Here is a 21,688-nt window from a genome sequence, read left to right as displayed (position 1 = left end):
ATTGTGATGACTTGAAGTCGTCGACATCGACTGAGATAACTCTCTCTCTCTCTCTGCATTTACCCAACTCTGCTAGAGGTCTTTTTCAGCCAATGTAGTAGCACTAGTATAGACTTTATCATCGTTATTTCCGGAATTTAACCGCAATAACAACAATAATCAGAAATGCAGTCTTCTTCTTCACTCCCCACACACACCTGCGCCCGCCCAACGCCCTCACATACCGAAGCCTCCACATCCATCCATCCTTCCTTCCTCAGCCCAAAGTACCAATGGATTAACCAAGGACTAGATTATGCCCCTGCGGAGTCCTGTACTTTCTCTTTCTCTCTCTCTTTCTTCGTCTTTTCTTCAGGTGGTATGCATGCCCATCCATAGAATAAATCTAAATGCGCAAGGCGGGTATGTCGCCCGATACAGCCACGCCGGGCACCTGGGCAAGTGACCGGGCCCGGTATCGGTAGGACATTCCGAGGCGTCAAGTCAACTGGGATTGAACCGTTGGGGTTAGGCTAAAGATATTCTCGATGGTGGAGTGTATAACCTGGGTGACAGTGACAGGGGCAATCCGTGTGGAAGAGTTCCAATTATATATATAAAGCCTACTCGCCAGAACGTGCAAACGCAGCCTTGGTGGTTGTTGGGTATCTCCTGGTTAAACGGTAGACACGGTTAAAGCGTTAAAGTGGCAGCAGGATGAATTAGGGCTCGGTACGGCATCCCGACCAACAATGGAACATCCTTGCACATCCATGATCTCCGCGACATGACTAGATAGAATACAAAATTGAAACATACATCATAGTCTAATTAGTAAATAATCGATTTACTGTCTATCAGTGAGCAAATCAAGTCTATAATCTATACAAATATAAAACACTCAAAGCACCATCCTGCTCCTCGCTCTAATCCTGGCGCCGTACACGTAGAGAACAACAGGGATGGGAACTAGACATGCCGCAACGCATCCTAGGAGCGTCAATGCCCATTCCACGCCGAGGGCGTTGAACTAAAGAAGCAGAATCAGTATTAATCGCAATACATCGAATACGACAAGCGAAACGTACCATATACGTTGCAAAGAGAGGAAACCCCGACCCGGCCAGCGAGCGAAGGAAAGTATGTGCCGCAATGGCCGAGGCGGCCCTGTTCCGTCTCGACTGCACGACGTACTGAATAGACGGGAGAAACATGGTTATCAGGCCGAACCCTGTGAGTAAACCGGAGAGGGTAGGGACGATCCAATGGATATCGCGGCGGTATCCGGACCAGCCGAGCCAGAAGAGACCGGCAGAGAACGCTGCGGATCCCGGTATCGCTGGCAGGAGTAGCCACTCCGGTACTAATTGTCCGTTATTGGCTTCGATTTTGCGGCCTAGAGACGGCTGCTGGAGGTACATTGCAAGACCGGCTATGTGTTGGCCGACGATAACGGCTAGGAATGGGAGGCCGCCTACGCCTGGGTTCATGCCGTAGGTCTGCTGGAAGACTATCGGGTACGCGGTGAGGAAGAGATAAAGCAAGCCGTAAACGAAAGAGCCGAAAATGCACATGCACAGGATTATGGGGTCCAGGGCTAGCATTTTGAGTGGTGTCATGAGGAAGTTATGGAAGATTGCAGAGAGATGCATCTCGAGCTCTTCGTGCTTTGCATGGATGGCCCAGTTCTGCGTTTCATGGCGGAGGCGGTTTGCTTTGGTGGTCAGTATTACAGGCGCGTAGGATTCGTCGAGGAAGAAAAGCATCGACGCGAATGATATCGCCCCAAGGATTCCTGCGATATAGTGCGTCCATCGCCAGCCGAGATGCTCATTCATGACAGTAAACCCACCGATAACGGGAGCTATTAGAGGTCCCATGAAGACTGCTACACAGAAACCAACCATGCCAACCGTGTAGGTCTTGGGACTGAGCATGTCGCTACAAACGGCACCGGAAAGCGTCAACGAACAAGCGCCGAAAAATCCGGCAAAGAAGCGGCAGATGAAAATACTCTGCAGATCTTTCGCTACGGCCGTGGCGAAACAGAACACGCTGAAACCGAACATGCTCAGGGTAAAGGGTATTCGGCGGCCCTTCAACTCGGAGAAAGGCGCCCAAATGAGAGGGCCAGTTGCGAATCCGAGGATATATAGCGACACCCCGAGCGTCACAACCTCCCTGGAGATTCCATATATGTTTGATAGTATGGGGATCGCCGTTGAGAAGATACTGCTTGTCATTGAAACAACCATAGTTGCGAAGCTAACAATGGTGAAAGTATAGAACCTGGGTTTCAAAGGTAAGTATGGCTTCATATATCAAAGCTAGATGGGCAACTGACTTCTTCAAGTTGGACCAGTTGTGGGGATTGAGCTTATCGTCAGGAGCACTGAAATCAACGAGGATAGAGCTCTTCTCAGTGACCTCTGGGTGGATGCTAGGTGTAGGCGTGTCATTTGGCAACTCCATGGGTTCACTCGAAATCGCAAATGTTTCGTTCGCACCTGCAGTGGTTAGCCTTTAGGCGAGCCATCTTAGGATCGATTAGATAGATTAGCGTACTGTTTCTCGTGTTTGGATGAGAAGAACCAGTTTCCGTGGCCATCTTGGTGCTCTGATAGCGCGGGCACCAAGAATATTTGGGTGGAAAGCATCATTTTGCCGCAGGAAAAGGTTGCAGGTTTAGTTTATAAGCTGCACTGCTTCCGAAGACCCAGAAAAGTGGGATGGCAGTAGGCTAGATTAATGGCGAGCTTTGTTGGGCCCATCGTTATCTGGATTCCTTCGGGGCGATCAGTAATCACGATGGACGAGAAAGTATTCCTCCATGCATCAGCTAAACTGCTTTGGGTGATAAAGATGCCAAGATTAAGAGGCAGCAATGGTTTTGCTTCTGTTAACTCGAGAGTCAACATTATTTTTCACTTTTATTGGCATTTATATGCCTGAACAGGTTATTTGCCCTGTCTGTTACACAGATTGAGTCAAGATCGAAGAGATGGGCCGGTGATAGTGTCGGTACGGTACCTCGGCCGATTTCGTAGACCAGCTTGATTAGTCGTAAAGAACTCGCAACTCGATGTCGTGATGGCTCAGCTCAAGCTCAATACATAACTGGCCGGTCAGCCAGTCAGCTGGACAATTAATTAGAAATAAAAAAAAATTCCAAGTCCTCTTAGGAAATAATATAACTAAATGTATAGTTAACTAGCTAGCTAACATCGCTAGTACACGCTTAGGTAAGCAGCGACTTGGTTAAAAACACACAAACCGAAAAAGTTCCTGCAGGATTTTCTCAGTCTCCATCTTCAACAAAACAATGTTACTCCGTAGAACCAAACAATTTCCAAACCGACAGCTTGGTTATGTGCAAGCTCCGATCACATTCGTCTCTCGACTATGATGACACTTTTTCGGCCACGAGGCAATCAAACTGCCATGGGTGCTCCGAAATCAAAAGTTCAAGCTCAACAGTCTGAGTCGGGAGACAGTGAATCGCGATTACTTTTTTCTTGCATTCGCCCTCATAATACCCCCTTTTAATCCCGGTTATTGTGTAAGGTCGAGCATGAGGAAGATTGTTTCCTCCATGGGAGTCTCGTAGTAAGGATGTGTCTCGACGAAGCCTGCCCGGGTATACAATTGGATAGCACCTTGCATCCTGGAAGGGAGCGTATCCAGCCTCATCTCTGTGTATCCCAGTTCCTTTGCGCGCTGCACAATCGCAGCTATCAGGGCCTTCCCCAGCCCCATGCCTCGTGCTTCGGGGCAAACGTACAGCCGTTTCATTTCGCAAGCCGGTCCCTTATCTTCGTCGCTGAGAGAACGGACAGCGACACAGCCTAGAGGGGTGTTGTCTGGGCTGTAAGCAAGAAGAAGCTCTCCATGAGGAGCTCCATACTTCCCCGGCAGCGAGGCCAGTTCGGACTGGAAGCTCTGGAAGCTAAGGTCGATATTCAGCCATTCGACGTAGGCTGTGAACAGTTCTCTAGCCGTAGCGATATGCTCTGGTGTCTGCGCTGGAACGATGCGAAAGTTGCTGGTTGCCATTGTTTGAGGAAATGCATATCGATACTCGATTGTTGCGCGGAGAAGATATTTTGTCTACTCGATGGCTGATCAACCGATGTCGGATGAGAATGACTCACAACTCATCGAGTTGAAGCAATACAGACTGGCAACACAAATTGGCAATCCAGACTTTGGCAGCCTGAGGCAGGAATCTTCAGTCCGCGCATTTCAGGTTATTTCAGGTTATCTGCAGCGTCGTATTTTGGATTTCAGTTGAATATCTATGCCTTTGTAGGATACGAAAGCGTTTCAGCCAGCGTCGATCTGACGACTTGATTTGCCGGGCTGCTGTGTAGTCTGACAGGAACAATTTGCAGCCCGGACCAGGAACAGGCGATCGCCTCCCCTATCACAGTCCGCAACAGAGGCCATGCCACAGCCAATGCAACGTTCTGATAGACCGATGCGCCGTTCATCTGCAGGGCAAAGCTGGCCCCTCCCAGTCCATTGGCCCTGCTTGGTTTTAGTGCGACGGCCTTGTCCGACCAGTCTGGGCGCTGGGGCTAGCGGCCCCTGATCTATGGCGTCTGCCAAATCAGCAGGCTGCTCTCGGCACATGGGCCGCGATCTCCAGCACATCAGGTTACAATCGATCGTCCATTGTTGATGTCCTTGCCTCCATCGTCCTGCTATATAATATGGCCTCCATACCGGAGAGCCCTGGCCCTTTTGCTTTCCAAACCCCAAGTCTCTGCCTTAATCCATCAAATCTACCCTCGCAATGGCCTTCAACAAGAAGTCGGTTTCCTCCGCAGGCATGCTGGCCCTGTCTGCCATGCAGTTTGCACCCAGCGTCCTCGCTGATGCTAAGACCTGCCCCAACGACTCCCCTCTCAGCTGCTCGGGCTCCCAGGAGGCCTCCTGCTGCTTCAACAGCCCCGGCGGAGCTCTCCTCCTGACCCAGTTCTGGGACTACGATCCTTCCACTGGCCCCAGCGACTCGTGGACCCTCCACGGTCTTTGGTATGTCTCATCACACATAGTCGCAGATCCATGCATTACTGACAGTCCGCGACTAGGCCTGACAACTGCGATGGCACGTACGAGGCAAACTGCGACGAGTCGCGCGAGTACTCCAACATCTCAGCCATCGTCGAGGAGTCGGGCAGCTCTGAGCTCCTCGCCGACATGAACAAGTACTGGAAGGACTATCAGGGCGATGACGAGTCGTTCTGGGAGCACGAGTGGGGCAAGCACGGTATTTCCTCTTACATTTAATTTAATTCCAAGTAGAATCTGAGTACGTATTGACTTGTGTTGCCAGGAACCTGCATCAACACCATCGAGCCAGACTGCTACGATGACTACACCCCACAGGAGGAGGTCGTCGATTACTTCCAGAAGGCCGTTGACCTGTTCAAGAAGCTCGACAGCTACAAGGTATGTTTATCCCTGGCAGCGAATGACAATAGGGTCCCTAACCTGGTATGATGTCCAGGCCCTCGCCGACGCCGGAATCACCCCCTCCGAGTCAAAGACTTACACCCTAGACGCCATCCACAAAGCCCTCGGCAACGTCCACGACGGCTACGCCCCCTACGTCTCCTGCGACGGTGACAACCTGAACGAGCTCTGGTACTTCTACTACGTCCGCGGCAACCTGATTTCCGGGTCCTTTGAGCCTGCTGAGAAGCGTAGGTTTAACCATATCATTCCCTATCACTATACCAGTGCGCTAATGAAGGTATAGTCACCGACTCCAAGTGCCCCGACTCCGGTATCAAGTATGTGCCTAAGGAGGGCGCTAAAGCCACTGGCTCTTCTACCGCTACCCCGTCTGGAACTCCTACCGGGTCTCCTACTGGGTCTCCTACCGGGTCTCCCACTGGATCTCCCACTGGATCCCCCACTGGATCCCCCACTGGAGCACCAGCCACGATGACCATCTTTGGTCACTAGATGCCTAGATGGGGTAGGCTCAAGGATGGTTACGAGCGAGGCTTTGATGTTTGTAGACTGTTTAACGTGTGCGGAAGTCGGGGCTACACCCCGTTATTCAGAGTTTGTTTCTATGTACATCCGTTACTATAGACAATAGTAAATATGTCCAGTTGCTGGCACAATTCATGGCCCTTTGCCATATGACCAACCAGACTAGCTCATCTGGTTGTGGTGCTGTATGCTCTCCAGTTAGGTACTGTAGGTTACTTGGTACTATCTCGATTGGTACCAGTAGTGAATCGGTCGAGATAGGATTCTGGCTCAAGTGCAGTGCTCGGAGAGCGGAGCCGCTTGTTGTGTCCTTGGTGGCCCCGCATCATCGTGCTCATCGGCTCTTCGTGAAACTAGGCGAACCCGCCGATTCCAAGGCAATGCTGTGGTGTATTCTGCCGCTCACGGCAGTAGTATCAATGTGGTAAAGAAGCAGGCAGATTTCACATCCCCTTCAACCTTGCATTCCTCCTTTCCTCCTCCCTCGCAGCATCGACGCGATCCAAGAAATCCATACGGCCGAGGAAGCCCTCCTTCGCCTTACTATGGACTCTCAGTTCGTCGCTGATACCAGCACGGTCAACATATGCAGCCCAATCCAGCCGCGACTTCTCGACAGTATTGATCTTCGGTCCGCGGGCGTTCTCCTGGCCAGCTTCGGTGACAGGCTGTTTCTCCCAGCTCTTCTTGATCGCCCCCGTCGGGTTAGGGTCAAATCGGGAGACTTTGCGCAGCGGGCGGCGGAGTCTGATAGTATGACGTGCAGCAGCGTCGCCCGTCGCAATGTCTTCTTCTGTAGCTTCTACGACTTCGCCGTCTTGGCCGCCCGAAAAGAATAGTTTCGCTTCCGCCGAGTCTCGAGGGACGACTTTTTCTTCGGTGATGATTTCGCCGGCAAACTTGTATTTGCGTTTGATTTTGACCATCTCGTCGGGGTACTTAGTTTGCGATTGTTTCTCTTGTCCTGCGGCACTTGGTTGCGTGGCGTTCTCCTGGTCGCGCATCTCGACGTCGTTCGTCGGTGGCGCTTCATCTTGCTTCGTTGTGTCTTGCGGTGTTGAAGCGAGTCCTTCTGAACTGGGCGCGTTCATCTGAGCCCATAGCGCATCGACATCAACTGTAGCTCCGTCGATTCTCGCTAGTGGCTTCCGCTCTTCCTGTCTAAAAAACATCGTCAGATCCATACTCTTTCCCTAGGTTTCATCGAGGGTTAAGGACAACGTACATCCGCATCTTCATCGCCCTCGTCCTCACAAACCCCCCAGTACCCCCTTCATCGTCATCAAAATCCTCATCATCCACATCATCCGCAGCGCCCTTCTTCCCAGCCTTCTTCTTCCTCTTCCTCTTCTCCGCCTTCCGAATCATCGCCTCATCACCAGAATCCAGCTCCGCGTCTTCAGCACCTGCCGCCGCATCGCCCGTCTTAGCTTTCGTCTTTCTCTTTTTCGCCGCGGGCTCGCCTGTCGCCGTTTCGCCCTCATCGTCTGAAGACGAGAGCTCCGCGTCGTCTTCGTCGGCCGCTTGGTCGAGGGTGAAGTCCTCGTCGTCGGAAGAGTCGTATTGCTCGTCGTCAAGGTCAACCTCGGCGTCGGCCATTGTGACCGTTGAATCAGGAGGCATGGTTTTATTTTGGTTATCTTGTATCGAGGGCGATGTAGGTAGAGAGATGCGATGAGATGAGATGGTTTCTAGTAAAGGTGTTATTCTGCCGGGCGGTGGATAATATTCGACTGTATGTTACATAATTACATAATATTGTTATGCTTTGCATGCTTTTATGCACTGCTCTCCTGCCTTGATTGTTGACTCTGGTAGTCTAATGGCGGTTTAAATGCCCATTAACTGTCAAGGTATCCTCTTTCATTTCGCAGTTGACTAGAGGGTGGCCGTGACCGCAAACCTGGGCATTGATTAAGAATTAGGGCATCATTGTTTGTATAGAGTTGTCCCTCGAAATGAGTATGCATAGTTTTCGTGAACATATTTCATATATTACTGCATATCCACCCACGATATAATCAAAGACTATGAAGACAAATACTTATATACAATACCCATATCGCCAACCCGAACCCAAATCAAACCCAACAAGCCGAAGCAGGGCTAGGTGCTTGATCACCCGGACCAAGCTAGATGAAGCCATCAACGCGTCCAGTAGCTGTTCTTTCTTTCCCTTTTTTTCACCTCGAATACTTAAACGTCGTCTCAACCTTCTCAAGCTGATACTGATCATTCGCACGCTGCCTCGCAACACTCAACTCAAGCCAAGTTCCCACGCCTGCAGCAACGCCCATGATAACCTCAAGCCCTATGAGGAATCCAAGCAGAACAAACGCCGCATACGTGGCAGAGCAATCTCGAGCAAAGTTCGCCGGCGCCGGCGAGACTGTCTCGTTTGCGGCGTCGGAGAACCCTAAAGGGAGGTTGTGAGAGACCTTCCACTTACAGGTCCAGGAGTGGAGGGTCTCGACGCCGTCGAAGTCTACCGGGTATGAGGAGCCTGGAAGGTAGATGGCGAAGACTAGACCGACGAGGGAGGCGATGAAGCCCGCTGCGGATGTTGTTACTGCGGCCAGGTTGACGCGTCTGATGTGGGAGTGTGGCTGGGGTAGTTGTGTTAGTTGATGCTCAGTACATATACGAATAAGCAGAGGCGTACTGATGGTAGGAGAGCTACAACGATAAAAACCAAGCTCAGAAATGCAATAACGCAGCCGCATGCGAGGATTGCGATTGTCGGGCGCAAGTCAAAGTTCAAGGGCCATAGGTATAGCCCGACGCTCTCAAAGGAGGATGTGTGTCGGTAATGGAGGTAAGGCACCGCTTCACAAGCGATGATAGAGATGGAAATTCCCAGGGCAAGGAATGAAAGTCCGAGTCGGACCCAGTGGAGGAGGCGGATTCGCTTGAGGAAGCTCGACTCTTCCTCATTAGATGCACATGATGCGTGGTAAGATCCTGCTAGCGACGGTGCAGAGGCCATGTTGACAGTAATAAGTAAGTATAAGGCAGTCCGATCAACAGCACTATGAAAAGAGAGGCGATGAAGAAAAGAAGTCTTTCCAGAAGACAAGAAGTAGAGGTGTAAAGAACGAAAAGAGGGGAGAGATCGTACGTCAGAAGGAACGAAATATTAAGCTGCTGCAGAAACGACAAAAAAAAAAGAGCACAACAATGAGCATTAAGTATCTGATCCACAGTCCTCATGGAGGGCAGCTAATAACCTCTGGTCCAAGCGCTGGTTTCCAAAAGATTGCCGATTCATCTTCAGCAAACACCAGACTGGGGGCATTTCGTGCGGAAAGCCACTGATAGGAGTCCTGTAGCCGCCTTCTTCACCCCTCATTGTCGATATCCAGTAGCGATCGTTGCCCGGAGGAGGACAAGTATCCAGGCTGACGGCTTGCAGGGCTGTTTCTAATCTCGTACCTCAGGGCGCTTAGCGATCTGGGTGGGTGCGTTGGGTGTGACGAATAATAGGGAGCTGGCCCTGAAGAAAAGAAACCCCCCACTAACCTGCAGGAACGGGGGTTGCACGGATCATTTCCTCAAAGCTCGCTCGATCCTGACTCTGATCGTCGATTGGCCTGGTGGTGGTTGACAGAGCGCCACTGAAAAGAGCCCGGCGGCTACAGCAGATGCACGCCCAGAAAACGGCCATTATTGGCTGGGCTCCAGTCGAGGCTGGCTATTTCTAATATTTGTATTTTCTATCTTGGAGCAATGCTCAAATATTATCTCCCAAAATCTGATGTAGCACATTGCGCGCTGTCTATAATAAAGTCCAAAGTGATCTTCCAATCGTGGCCGCAACTCGCTTCACTCCCAACACCAAAAATGGTTCAGGACATCGAACCCAGTCCAGACTAGAACTTAGATTTCACATCCATGTCGCTGAATCTCTTCGTTTTCGTCCTTAGCATCTCCGCCTTCTCATCCAAAGTCATGTCGACCTGGTCTCCCATCGGAACCAAGCACTTGGCAAGATACTTATAGTCCTTGCGCATCAACCGAATCGTGATCATGATGTAGTCGATATTGCGAAACACGAGTGCATGTTCCTCCGCGTAGCGATCCTTCTGCTGGAGAAGTGAAACAGGGTGATCGCGCCAGTGTCGCAGCGGGTTCAAGTGGTGCGACGTGTGGTAGCCGTCGTTGTAGCAGAAGCGGTTGCTCTGTGGCATGATCAGTATACAGCGCCATATCTGGTTATACTTATATATTCAGCTACACTCACCGGTACATCTATCAGGGTAATGCTTGAACGAAAGTCGGAGTTCGGGTCGACCTCGTCAACAAAGGCATGCTGGCCCCAGTTCCCGACCATCAAGCCCACGCGCAGCTGCAATAGGGGCAGCAGGAAGACAAACAGTGTAGCCTTCCAGTTAACGTAGTTCCAGAGGACATAGAGGGCAAGGTAGTTGCCCAACTCCCAGAACGCGGCTTTGGCAGCCATGGCTGTTTTCCCTTTCCGGAAGAAGTAAAGCGGTAGTTCCAGCCAAATGAAAAAGAAGAAGCGACCGACGTAGCACAGAAAATCGCCGAGCTCATCGCGCTGATACCGGATCGTCGAGGAGAGATCATCTGGTCCGTTCCCTTCAACGTGGTGGTGCTTGACGTGGTGATAGTAATAGGAGTTCCAGGTATGTCCCATCAATGGGTTTGTGATGTACGGGAAAACCCCGTCGAACCACCAGAGGCCCTTCTTTAAAATGCCCCCCATGTGGATATGCTGGTGCATCATGAGTGTATAAGTCCCGACATAGTAGGTCTGCATGATCCAGTGGGCAACACCGTGTGCCCAATGGAAATTTCGGAAAAGAAGAATTGCACTCGGGACAGATGTCGTGAAATAGAGAATCAGATGTGTGAGCATAACCACATCCGTCTCAACACGGACGAGCTGCCTTGCGACCCTCACGTAGGACTGCAGGATCGATTTAACTACTTTAGGGAGCTTTTCAAGGTCTTTCACATCCCACGTCACGAAGACGGTGGGCTCAAACTCGGCATTCTGAGCATTATTGAGAGCCTTCAGTTTCTGTATTGTGTCTTCATCGGGACTCTGGCCGGTCCCATTTTGTGTAGCTAATCAAGTCAGCACGGAGATCCTTGAGATCTTTAGCTGCACTTCGGGGTACATGGCCGAGGAGCGTGGGCCATACGTTTTTTTGTCCGGTTCCGCGCACCCAAGACGGAGTTCTTTTCCTCCGGCTTAGCGTGCTCGGCATCGTGCAGGAGATTCTTCAGAACCAGTAGATCCGGTTCGGTTAAGTTCGGGTCTATAAAATTCGAGGGATCCATGATGGAAGCATGGAGTGTAGCGACGGGGAGTAATGAAAGGAAGTGCTGTCAAAATGCTAAGGGGAAATCTACGGAAATGGGCCCATCCGCTCAGGGGCCAGAATCCATTAGTGCGGCTCAACAAAGAGGGCCTCTTGACGCGCCGTTTGCAATGATCTAAGCACTTTAATTCTCGAGTATATCAATGAGGAATATCTATACCAAGACGCCGTCTGTACAACAGTTCCCCAAACAGACCAATTAGAAGCTGAAACGGGCTGAAGGCAGGGTTCCCTTGCTTTTCTCCTAGTATAACCCGACCGAGCCGGTGCTTAGTAATATCTACATGCCACTGTATGATCGACCTCAACTTCAAATTAGGAATTCATGCAATATCAGCAGGAGAACATTGGGATGTGCTCAGAGGAGACTCCTACAGAAGCAAACTAATCTAGAACTGAGGTTCATATGAGAGAGGTGGATGCCTCATGGACATCCAAAGCCAGTGACATCACGGGCATTGCACATGACACAACCAATCAGAACTCCGATACGGATCTCCCCCACGCCGATAAAAAAAATTGGCGGGGAAGAAAAAGCTCGAGAATTGCAATCAAACAAACGCAAACACGAGCATTGAATTGCGAGGGAGTCACCTAAATCAATTCAATTCGACTCCCACTCCTTGCGCCAAATTCTAATTCTTGAACCTCAAACACGGGCCACTACCTCCCCCATTATGCCCCTCTCAAACCTGCAAGGGGTCAAGCTCCCCGCTTCGGCCGACTTCCACGGTGCGTATAGGTAGTCAAACACCCGCTGTCATCCTGGGCTATAGACTGACGAGTTTGCCAAGTCCATCTTCGCGATGGCGACATGATGGAGCTGGTTACTCCCACCATCAGACAAGGTGGTGTCAACACTGTTTTTGTCATGGTAAGGAAGATAACTTAAGGAGGGAGAATGATGATGATGAACAGTTGCATTGAGAACGCCAAATAACATGCTATAGCCCAATCTTGTACCGCCAATTACTACGGTTGACCGCGCGCTCGAATACAAGCAGCGTTTACAGGCTATTGAGCCCAACGTAAATTTCCTCATGTCTCTTTACCTCCACGAGACTATTACGCCAGAAACCATCATCCATGCCAAGAAGCGCGGTATCACCGGCGTTAAGAGTTACCCGGCGGGTGTAACTACCAACTCCTCTGCTGGTGTCATCGACTACGCGCAGTTCTATCCCGTATTTGCGGAGATGGAGCGTCAGGGCATAATCCTTAACCTGCACGGAGAGGTCCCCTCCCAGGGCGATGTGACCGTGCTGTCGGCAGAGGAGCGCTTCCTTCCCACCCTTCTGCAGCTGCACGAGAAGTTCCCCAAACTTCGGATTATCTTGGAGCATTGTACCACCGCCGCTGCAGTCGAGGCTGTCAAGAAATGCGGTCCGACTGTTGCAGGAACAAGTAACTCAAACCTCCCACCGCATATATCATCTTTGTGAATATTGTCTAACCACCACCGTAGTAACTGCTCACCACCTGTCGATTATCATTGACTCATGGGCTGGTGACCCTTTCTGCTTCTGCAAGCCTGTTGCCAAAACACCGGCCGATCGAGACGCCCTTCTGCGCGCCGCAGCCTCCGGCAACCCTAAGTTCTTTTTTGGCTCAGATAGTGCACCACACCCCGCAGCATCCAAGCGAGGAGGTGAGAAGATAGCTGCCGGTGTGTTCACTCAGCCATATACGACTCAGCTCGTGGTCGACGCCTTCGAGCAGGCCTGCGAAAATGGTGTCTTGAAAGAGCAAGATATCACGCCCGAGATTGTCGAAGGTTTCATGAGCAAATATGGCCGCGCATTCTATGGCCTCGAGAGTGAGAAAAAGGAGTTCATCACCCTCGAGAAGAAAGACGAGAAGGTAGTAAACATCCTAAAATCGGACAAGGTGGATGTTGTCCCCTTTAGAAGGGATCAGCAGACATGGAGCGTGACTTGGTCTGCATAGTTGGAGCAATTTTGTCGCTTCTCCTAGTTCAACCACTATAGACCTCAAAAGAAAAGGTTCTTGTACTTGTCTAGTCCTCCTTGTTATCCGCCTGCGTAAGCATACCCGTAACAGCCTCGAGAGCTTGTGCTTCGAAAATATCCATCTTGCGTCCCGTAACAGTCGGGTTCCCATCATTGCCAACCGGGAGCTGGCCGGATCGTTCAAGGTGAAGCTTAATTCTGCTGTCAATGTACTCCCGTCGTTCATCCGATTTGGATTCCGTGTCATTCGCAATCTTCGATTTCGGCAAGGTGGCCAGCTTGGGACGGAGCTCCTTCAACAACGCCTGCAAAGCAGGAAGCTGGGACAAGATGAATGTAGTGTTTGTCGTTAGAGGGGTATGCTGGATGTTTGAGCCTGTCGTGATACCAACTCGTAGCTTCTGTGCGGCGGCGCTAGATGTCAAGAACGACAAGTCCACGTCCATTTTCCTAGCAGGCGCGGTAGTAGGCTCGCCCTCGCCCTTGGTGTCATCTGCAGAATCTTTTGTTGGCGCTGCCGACAGAATTGTTTTCAACTGCGAGATCATCACTTCGTTTCTCGCGCTCTCTTGCTTCAATGCGCGGTTTAGTTTCTTCGTTTCTTGTAACTTTTGGCGCAGTGCGAGAATCATTTCAACAGTCGGCGCATCCGGAGAAGGATTTAGAGAAATGTTCTGCAAGAAATAAAAGTCAGATCTAAAAGGACGGGAGGGGTTTGAAAGACGAGTGTATTGCCCACCTCGTAATGTTTAAGTCTGATCCAACCCATCAGATCATCGGGCACTCGGAAGATGTTGCGCAGCACGAAGATCTCGAATTTATCAAAGGCCTTATCAACTGTCGCCTCGAGCAGAGTCTCCAATTGATGTAATCCATTTTCTATTTCGAGTTGCGCCTCGGGGTAAATAACGTTCCCATCCTCGTCGGTGTCAGGGATTGTCGAGCCATTGTTGGCATGCGCAAAGCCCAATCGTTCGGGAGGGGTAGAAAGCAAGCCAGACTCCAGACTGGATATAGCTTGATAGATTAAGTTGTTGATTGAGTTGATAATGTCATCTATGAGCGACTGTACCTGCGTTAGTAACTGGTCGCGAAGAGACCGACCACGGAGCCCGAACTAACCAGAGGGGTATAGCTGAAATGCTCAGTGAGAAGAGAAGTAGCAAGGTCATCCATTGTATCGGCAAGTTATCGATTGGCCCATCACCTAGTCAGACTTTGAAGCTTGAGCGGCGTGGAGGCTTGCAGAGCCAAAGTCCGCACGCGTCGCGTGGGTTCCAAGTTATTCTGCGCGAGGGGAAGAAATGCCAAGACCCGGGTAGCCAAGCCTTGACAACAACCACAGCGAAGCACGCTCCCTGCTACAGTAATTTCTTCGAATCTTTCAAAGAAGCGAGCTCCCTCGGCGGTCATTGGATCGGCCGGGTCCCAATGAAACCCAGGCACATCTCGGAACGCAGATTGGTGGCTGTCAAAGATTCAGTCTGTTCCCCATCCTAGGCCTATCGTGACTCATGAATTCCAAAGCCACAACTGCCCTGACTCAACGCTCGGCTGTGCACAGCTCTTTTACCAATCGCAGATTTCAGGGGAATACCTACTGTGGCTTTGATGCTCTCCAATTACCCTTGGATCGTAATTGACTCATAATGGATACATTTTTAGAATTGAAAGATGGATGGTGAAAGGAAAGCACTCTCTTTATGCGCCGGTGGCAGCTGGGGGCCTTAGCAGTTGAGGAATATGTATATATACAGATGTAACACTTCCAATATCCTAGGTCTGTTCAGTTCTGATCAATACTCTCCTTCACATTCAAAATAATTTTCAAGCTGGGTCTCTTCATTGAATTCAACATGGCGGACGACAAACAAACCTTTGAAACCAAATCCCCTAACGTTGGAAAAGAAGACTCGCCGGAGAGGAGTCCTACACCTCCAGCTGACGAAACCTCCTCACCGGCCTTTCTGACTTCGAAGGACTCACAGTCAGGAGAGAACAGACTCCGACCAGCCTCCGGTAAGTATTATCATTCTACCTTCATTCGTGTCTATTCTAACCTTTGTAAAATAGATATACTTAACCGCCTCGTCTGGGATGAAAACTACGATAGCACGGACTTTGTTATCGGGTACGAGGATCGATTTGAGGGACGCCTGGAGGCGAGTGTCAACTCGTGGAAGAGAGAGTCGACGGACGAAGAATTTATCCCTCAACACCGCATCCTCTATATCAAGCGGAAGTCAGACTCCGAGATTGTGTGGGATAGACGTCGGAGGATTGATCAAATCTTTAAGAGCGGGAATTCTGCCTTTGATTATCTTGCTTTTCTCCATTGAATGCCTTCCGGGCATCTTTTTAGCTTATTTCGAGTCTCTTTTTCATATTACCCCTTCAAGTTCCTTTTTGATCTCTTCAATTCTCTCTTCAATATATCTACTAATATTATATTCCAGTGATTATGAGAATAATAGTACACGATAGTAGCATCTTACTATCTATTAGCGGGCATTGCCAATTCTGGACGCCGGGTGCTCCTTCCTCATATAGATCCGTATATTTATGCCTCGCAGCGGAAACAAGGAAAGCCGAAACATACAACATCTGCCATGGCATCCCAATATTGGTGCTCCATTACTTAGTTATCCTTTCCAGGGGCTTGTGATCTCAAGTCCCCGCCGCTGCAAGCAAGATGCCTCAGAAACACCATCGTATCGATTTCACGCTTCTCAGACGGCGCCGGAACCTCTCGTCGACCTCGTCGTCTGATCTGTCTCCCACTGTTCCTGTCCTCGAGTCACCAATTACCTTTCACGCCATAGCGTCACAGAGTGTCTCCGAGGCAACACTAAAGCAGAGCGGACTAAACAGAGCCCCAGTTAAGCCGTCCATGTTCTTTGAAGACAGGGAAGAAGACGACGATGGATCAGCTCCTAATCTCACGTCCGTTGACCACAAGGACGTTAGATCACCACGTGCAGTACATAGGAGCAGTGACGAGGACAGGCCGTTGACTCAACCAAAGAGTCAATTCTTCGACAATTCATTCAGCTCTCGTAGCCCTTGGGTGTCCCCGAGTGCTCGAATAAACCAAGATTCCTTCGTCGTGATCGAAATCAAGTTGAATATAGGTGTATGTGGACACTTAGATATCTAACGCAAGTTTGAGACTGACACCAACCCAGGTCAAAGACGAGGAGTCCGTTGTCTCGAAGATCACCACTAAAATGGCACAGATTTACCAGAGATCTGAGTCTTTTATGATAGTCACCATACAGCAAATTCCAACCCTCCGGTTTGGCAGTTCAGCACTACCATCATACTCAATGAAGCTCTATGCCCTTCCCTATCTCATTGCACCCATCACAAATCTTCGCAGCACGATACTCATTCAAGCAGCATTAGATGACATCCTACATATCGCGCCATCGCGAGGAATCATTCTCTATATTCCAATTCCAGAGGAGAATATGGCAACGAATAGCACAACGATGATGGGTGAAATTGCCCGTCTAGAGCGCGATATTGGAGCCCGGGAGCCTCGAATTTTCAAGTCTCTCTCTCGATCCTTGAGCAGGAGGAAGAAATCTAGTAGCGGCGTGAGCGCACCTTTATCTGTTGCCACAACATCGTCATGGGCTGCCACAAGCGATGTACAAGAGCCAAAACCAGTTACAGCCTCAGAGTCCGAGGGTGCCAATGCCTCTGGCGAAGGTAATTCGAGGCCTGGAAAGACTGGAAGGACTTTGCGACTCTTTGTTTCCCGTCGAAGTCCGGAGCGTTCGCGTTCAGGTGATGATGAGTAGAAGTCCATTCATCACATTCCTTCTTGATGCCTATCTCATCTTTACCACTTGCCTCTCGTTTTGCAATACCCCTCTTGGGGAGCCCAGGGCTCCATTTGTTAACTATCGAGGCCAGGTATAGACTGTGAGCGACCCAATTTTTTGATCGGTGCTGGAGAATGCGAATGTTTGAACTATCTTTTCTTTTTGATTTGGGACCATTGCGTTTGCTTATTTTATTGCTTGTATGTTTACATTGGGTGTTGCGCTTGTGGCTCTCTACTAGGATCACCGTCAATTCAGCTGCTGCCAATGAATTGGTACTCGATAAACACCGGTCAAAGCTTCAATTTTCAGTCTCCTGCTTAATGGCACCGAATAGACGGTAATTATGGGACCTCCTTTGGTACCTTAGTAGATGACTGTACGGATAATTATGCTTTTAACAGTTGAATATCGCACGCCTTCCTCCCTTGAAGCTTTAAAGACTGAATGGGTCAAATAAGCCATGTTCACTCTCCGTGCGCGCTTCCAAGTTTTGACTCATAACCTCGTATTTAGGGGGGCAGTGACGAGGGGCGGTTCATCCCTTATGCTTTTAAGAGCTTCCATCAACGAATCCAACTTCTCCCCGTAACACTTTTTTAGGGAAGCCCTCACACAATCACAATGGAGATGAACACTGCCAACAGCAACATAGTAGAGTTGGAAGGTGACCTCTTCGACGCCCCTGATGGGGCCGCCTTGATCCGTTAGTTCACCACTTGTTATATACACAGAGATACTTCCAGCTAACCTTACCTTAATAGATGCTTGCAATTGCCTTGGATCTTGGGGCGGTGGCATAGCCTTGGCTTTTCGAAAGAAGGCACGCCACTTCATTAAGTGCCCTTGACATTACTGAAGCCGATAACTGACTGCCCCCGCCCAGTACCCTGCCGCGTTTGAAGTATATCAATCACACTGCCACACTTACCGCGATAACCCAAAATATCTCGATACCACCAAAGCTGCTATTAGCTTGGGCCCGATAACCCGCAGTGTCCGGCTACCAGAGGGCTCTGCCTTAATAATCCCACCCCAGAGGAAGGATTACGAAAGGCGCCAGGGAAAGAAACACTGGATAATATGCCTATTCACGTCGCGAGCGTATGGACGCAACGTGAGCAGTCCTGATGTGATCCTGCAGAATACCGAGCTGGCTCTTGCAGATCTCAAGGAACAGCTCAACCTATTGCGGTCCAAGGAGTTTGGGCCGGAGGAAGTGGGAATCTTGGAGCTTCGCTCGTGTCGGTTCAACTCTGGGCTATTTGGCGTGGAGTGGAAGCACACGAGGGAGTTATTGCATAAGTTGGGGCACGAAGTTACTGTTGTTCGCCCGCCTGGCGAGTGAAGAAAAGTAGTTTTGTTGCCGTTTGCTCGATTTCAAGCGTTGATACTGTGTATGCATCGACAAGCACGTAAAAGTACATGGATACAAGTTTAATGAATTTACTAGGGCCGAGTATTCGGTCAAATACTGTTAATGAGAAACACAAATGCATCTCTAATCAAACCAAAAAAGGAAAGTGGTTAGTATGGATCAGCTGACTTCGTGACTTTCGAGGCGCGAACACGCGCCAGGTCTTAACCACCAACATCATCTTCGGCCTCACGCCCTCTAAGTGTGGAGGAAAGCCCATTGAGCTTCCAGAAATATGCCTCCAGAGCGCCAGCCCACCCAAAAACGCCGGCATCTCCCCTTTAAGCCACCCAGCCGCGCAACAGGATCCCCGTCTGCCTCTGCCTCAACAACAGCGGGCCCATCCAAAGCCAAACCCTCAAAACCACCAACGAAGGCCCCGAAAGTCAATGCAACGGCCTCATCCTCGAAATCAAGACCGAAACCTAAGCCCGCCAAGGCCTCCTCATCCCGCCAGAGACCGTCTCCATCGCCGCCGAACGAAAGCTCAACAAACTCCGATGCCCCCCCAGACGACCGCGCCTCCGCGGAGCCTTCGGGCTCGGGCTCGGGCTCGGGCTCAGACGACGAAACCGAAGCGAACTACATCCTTGCCGAAATAACGCACGGCGAGCCCGCAAGTGAAGACGTTCTTTCCTCAGACCCGCTTATTCCTCCGAAACTATTAACGAAGCTCGTCCACCACCATTTCCGGAATGAGAAGACGAAGATGGCGAAGGACGCGAATGGGGTCGTTGCGAAGTATATTGATGTCTTTGTGAGAGAGGCTGTGGCTAGGGCTGCGTTTGAAAGGGCTGAGGGCGGCGGTGGAGGTGGTGTGGCGGATGGATTTTTGGAGGTTCGTATATCTTTTCCATGCCTCTACCCACTCTTTCCTTTCTCCTACCATTGTGCGCCTTTGTGTGATTGGATATTGGACTAACGTGTTTGGTTGCGAGTATAGGTTGAGGATCTTGAGAAGATGGGTCCGCAACTTGCTATGGATTTTTAGGTGCTCCTATTTCGCATCTTGTCGTATCTTACTTGGGAGTATGGTTGGGCTGGATTTTAGGAGTTGGGTGTTTAATTTAGGCTCTTTAAGCGGCCTTGCTCTTGATACCAGTTATGCGAATAACGATGATTGGGATGGAAGCCCCGGTATGTCATACTGGACTATATAGATATTTAGGGATTGGCTTGCAGCGGACATGCATTCATTGGTAACATTGATCTTGGGGCGCTATGCATCAGGATATATGCTCTATTCTATGTACAAATTGTTAGACAGTAAACCGGTTTATTTCCCTTGTTCTCTTTCTTTTTTCTTCAGCGAGCTTATGACAAGGGACGTCCATCCAATCTAACCACTCAGCAAGGCATCTTTTGCTGCTGTTGTAGGTGTATCGACGGAGTCCGCTGGGGTATCTGGTTTCTCCTCGGTATTTTGCCCATCCTCAGAGTTCTTCTGTTTCTCGCCCTTTTTAACCTGAAGCGCACCAGCCTCCATCGCTTCTTCTGGAGTTGGTCGAATGTGCGGCTGGCAAATCCACCATGGCCGGCCATATTGGGCAATTGTAGCCTTTGACCCTGTAAGTGTCGAGTCGGATTGTTGCTCGAAGCGTTCAGGGAATTGCTCGTATTCCTTCAACCCTTTCTTGACCTCCTGTTCAAGGATGGAAAGGGTGTTTTCGAAGGAGGTCATATCACCCGCTGACGATCTTGCGAGCGCGTCTCGAACATTCGTATGTGTGGCGATCAATGGGCGGAAGAGCTGGAAAAGATGGCTTTGCATGTACTTCGTGCTGGGGTTGTTGGGGTTGCCGTGTCTGAATTTGTGACCGGCTTTATATTCCTTCACTCTCTCCTTCTTCTGCTGTTTCTTCAGTTTCTTTTTCGGCGGGCCTTCTTCTTCTCCCTCGTCCCCTTCTCGTTTTTGGGTCTCTGGTGCTGTGGCGGTGTTTGTGTCTAGCTCTGATTGTTGTGGTTCGTCTTCCAGGTCGGACGGGAGGTAGAGGGGTTTCCGTTCCGGTACGGGCTGCTCCAGGACGTACTTGTAGATGATGTCCAAGTACCGTCGGAATACTGCGTCGAGACGATACCCTCCTTTGCCATCTCGGCCTCTCCAGTATTCTCTGCCCTCTCTGCCTATTGGAGGAGGCTTGGCGAAGATTGAAGGATCCGACAGGTTCCCTTCAGCACTCATCACACCGTCCGCTCCAGTGGCTTCAAGGCACCGTTCCAAGTCATCGTGGTTTAGATTGTTTCCGTTCGCAAAAATCACGGTGTCCGGTGGTAGGTTATCTCGAAGATACCGAATATAGCTCCAATCGGCCAGCCCCGTATTATGGCCCTTCTGCTCCCTTGTGCGCCCATGGAGTGTAATTATACTTGCGCCTGCAGATAGTATCATCTTTGCATATTCCAACGTCCTCTCCTTCGATTCCTGAATTCTGAACTTCGCCGTCACCGGGACCGACAATTGTGCGTGAAGTCGGCTAATAAGTTTATGAATCAAATCCCAGTCCTCCTGCAAGAAGGCACCGTAATGTCCCCTCCGCGCGATACCTTGCGGGCAACCGAGGTTCAAGTCAACAGCATCGCAGTAAGGCGCAACGTAGCGCGCCGCCTCAAGAAAGTCATCCGGATCATTCGCGCAAAACTGCACAAACAGTGGCCGATCAATCGCGGGGCTTCCGTCTAGGTATAGAGCCTCTCCGTTCTCTTTGTGGCCAATCGAGGCGCGAGTGGGGTGGAACATTTTCCCGCGGTACCCCGCCTCTTCGCGGAACAGGCGTGCATGGAACATGGGTGAATATGCGAGGACAGATTTCGAGTCTTCTGGGGGCATGAAGGAGCGAGTGAGCATGCGCCATGCCTAATATCAACCATTATTCGTCAGTCTTTGAAGCCTGCAGAGGTCGGGGTTAGTCGCACTCACGAATTCAGAACTATCCACCATAGGCGCAACGATGTATTTCGGGCTGCCTATGCTTTTGTAGAATTCTCGCCCGTGGAGTTTCGTCTTGGGCGCCGGCTCTGGCTTCTCAGGTGCGGTTTGCGCCGCGCCGTTGGAGACGGCCGGTGTTGTCTCGGACACAGCCATCTTGATCGGGTATGAGCGCACGAAACTAAGGAAATTTCGCCCCAACCACGGGGTCA

The 21,688-nt window shown here is 50.4% G+C and overlaps 13 protein-coding genes across 13 annotated transcripts; 6 read left to right on the top strand and 7 right to left on the bottom strand.

Annotated features, from left to right (window-relative positions):
* Window positions 1–880: 880 nt before the first annotated feature.
* Window positions 881–2,451, bottom strand: ASPVEDRAFT_49236 (MFS transporter; the record flags this gene model as incomplete). The annotated part of the gene is made up of 3 exons (XM_040814139.1): window positions 881–1,009; window positions 1,068–2,268; window positions 2,324–2,451. The coding sequence occupies 3 exons, from the start codon at window positions 2,449–2,451 to the stop codon at window positions 881–883; spliced, it is 1,458 nt and encodes a 485-aa protein (XP_040662946.1).
* Window positions 2,452–3,154: 703 nt separating this feature from the next.
* On the bottom strand, window positions 3,155–4,403 carry ASPVEDRAFT_36579 (GNAT family N-acetyltransferase). The gene has a single exon (XM_040811239.1). The coding sequence runs from the start codon at window positions 4,030–4,032 to the stop codon at window positions 3,532–3,534; it is 501 nt and encodes a 166-aa protein (XP_040662945.1). The 5' UTR covers window positions 4,033–4,403; the 3' UTR covers window positions 3,155–3,531.
* Window positions 4,404–4,622: 219 nt separating this feature from the next.
* Window positions 4,623–6,190, top strand: ASPVEDRAFT_276020 (uncharacterized protein). Its single transcript, XM_040810032.1, has 5 exons — window positions 4,623–5,016; window positions 5,073–5,251; window positions 5,318–5,433; window positions 5,492–5,687; window positions 5,744–6,190. Exons 1-5 carry the CDS (start codon window positions 4,775–4,777, stop codon window positions 5,950–5,952), a joined length of 942 nt encoding a protein of 313 aa, XP_040662944.1. The 5' UTR covers window positions 4,623–4,774; the 3' UTR covers window positions 5,953–6,190.
* A 238-nt stretch (window positions 6,191–6,428) lies between these two features.
* swc5 (putative Swr1p complex component (Swc5)) lies at window positions 6,429–7,353 on the bottom strand (the record flags this gene model as incomplete). Its single annotated transcript, XM_040805632.1, has 2 exons — window positions 6,429–7,142; window positions 7,207–7,353. 2 exons carry the CDS (start codon window positions 7,351–7,353, stop codon window positions 6,429–6,431), a joined length of 861 nt encoding a protein of 286 aa, XP_040662943.1.
* Window positions 7,354–7,876: 523 nt separating this feature from the next.
* On the bottom strand, window positions 7,877–9,446 carry ASPVEDRAFT_36577 (uncharacterized protein). Its single transcript, XM_040811237.1, has 2 exons — window positions 8,648–9,446; window positions 7,877–8,591 (listed from the first exon to the last, which is right to left on the bottom strand). Exons 1-2 carry the CDS (start codon window positions 8,969–8,971, stop codon window positions 8,169–8,171), a joined length of 747 nt encoding a protein of 248 aa, XP_040662942.1. The 5' UTR covers window positions 8,972–9,446; the 3' UTR covers window positions 7,877–8,168.
* A 206-nt stretch (window positions 9,447–9,652) lies between these two features.
* ASPVEDRAFT_36574 (fatty acid desaturase) lies at window positions 9,653–11,320 on the bottom strand. Its single transcript, XM_040811236.1, has 3 exons — window positions 11,154–11,320; window positions 10,226–11,076; window positions 9,653–10,163 (listed from the first exon to the last, which is right to left on the bottom strand). Exons 1-3 carry the CDS (start codon window positions 11,290–11,292, stop codon window positions 9,855–9,857), a joined length of 1,299 nt encoding a protein of 432 aa, XP_040662941.1. The 5' UTR covers window positions 11,293–11,320; the 3' UTR covers window positions 9,653–9,854.
* Window positions 11,321–11,692: 372 nt separating this feature from the next.
* ASPVEDRAFT_67969 (dihydroorotase) lies at window positions 11,693–13,280 on the top strand (the record flags this gene model as incomplete). Its single annotated transcript, XM_040815973.1, has 4 exons — window positions 11,693–12,065; window positions 12,128–12,207; window positions 12,284–12,737; window positions 12,799–13,280. The coding sequence occupies exons 1-4, from the start codon at window positions 12,011–12,013 to the stop codon at window positions 13,278–13,280; spliced, it is 1,071 nt and encodes a 356-aa protein (XP_040662940.1). The 5' UTR covers window positions 11,693–12,010.
* A 70-nt stretch (window positions 13,281–13,350) lies between these two features.
* ASPVEDRAFT_120057 (MIND complex subunit MTW1) lies at window positions 13,351–14,479 on the bottom strand (the record flags this gene model as incomplete). Its single annotated transcript, XM_040805764.1, has 3 exons — window positions 13,351–13,977; window positions 14,043–14,359; window positions 14,422–14,479. The coding sequence occupies 3 exons, from the start codon at window positions 14,477–14,479 to the stop codon at window positions 13,351–13,353; spliced, it is 1,002 nt and encodes a 333-aa protein (XP_040662939.1).
* A 446-nt stretch (window positions 14,480–14,925) lies between these two features.
* Window positions 14,926–15,819, top strand: ASPVEDRAFT_275963 (DUF504 domain-containing protein). Its single transcript, XM_040810031.1, has 3 exons — window positions 14,926–15,083; window positions 15,215–15,322; window positions 15,377–15,819. Exons 1-3 carry the CDS (start codon window positions 15,047–15,049, stop codon window positions 15,640–15,642), a joined length of 411 nt encoding a protein of 136 aa, XP_040662938.1. The 5' UTR covers window positions 14,926–15,046; the 3' UTR covers window positions 15,643–15,819.
* A 176-nt stretch (window positions 15,820–15,995) lies between these two features.
* On the top strand, window positions 15,996–17,109 carry ASPVEDRAFT_49218 (MIF domain protein; the record flags this gene model as incomplete). The annotated part of the gene is made up of 3 exons (XM_040814136.1): window positions 15,996–16,246; window positions 16,271–16,436; window positions 16,489–17,109. 3 exons carry the CDS (start codon window positions 15,996–15,998, stop codon window positions 17,107–17,109), a joined length of 1,038 nt encoding a protein of 345 aa, XP_040662937.1.
* Window positions 17,110–17,320: 211 nt separating this feature from the next.
* On the top strand, window positions 17,321–18,591 carry ASPVEDRAFT_36572 (macro domain-containing protein). The gene is made up of 3 exons (XM_040811235.1): window positions 17,321–17,839; window positions 17,898–17,954; window positions 18,018–18,591. Exons 1-3 carry the CDS (start codon window positions 17,758–17,760, stop codon window positions 18,479–18,481), a joined length of 603 nt encoding a protein of 200 aa, XP_040662936.1. The 5' UTR covers window positions 17,321–17,757; the 3' UTR covers window positions 18,482–18,591.
* Window positions 18,592–18,713: 122 nt separating this feature from the next.
* ASPVEDRAFT_36569 (uncharacterized protein) lies at window positions 18,714–19,938 on the top strand. The gene is made up of 2 exons (XM_040811234.1): window positions 18,714–19,388; window positions 19,494–19,938. The coding sequence occupies exons 1-2, from the start codon at window positions 18,786–18,788 to the stop codon at window positions 19,539–19,541; spliced, it is 651 nt and encodes a 216-aa protein (XP_040662935.1). The 5' UTR covers window positions 18,714–18,785; the 3' UTR covers window positions 19,542–19,938.
* ASPVEDRAFT_24145 (tRNA-dihydrouridine synthase family protein) lies at window positions 19,890–21,632 on the bottom strand (the record flags this gene model as incomplete). The annotated part of the gene is made up of 2 exons (XM_040809631.1): window positions 19,890–21,404; window positions 21,468–21,632. The coding sequence occupies 2 exons, from the start codon at window positions 21,630–21,632 to the stop codon at window positions 19,890–19,892; spliced, it is 1,680 nt and encodes a 559-aa protein (XP_040662934.1).
* Between the last annotated feature and the right edge of the window lie 56 nt (window positions 21,633–21,688).

This window comes from Aspergillus versicolor (assembly GCF_001890125.1).
Source record: "Aspergillus versicolor CBS 583.65 unplaced genomic scaffold ASPVEscaffold_1, whole genome shotgun sequence".
In the NCBI taxonomy this organism is placed as follows: domain Eukaryota; kingdom Fungi; phylum Ascomycota; class Eurotiomycetes; order Eurotiales; family Aspergillaceae; genus Aspergillus; species Aspergillus versicolor.
This window is presented reverse-complemented; position numbering and strand designations above follow the sequence as displayed.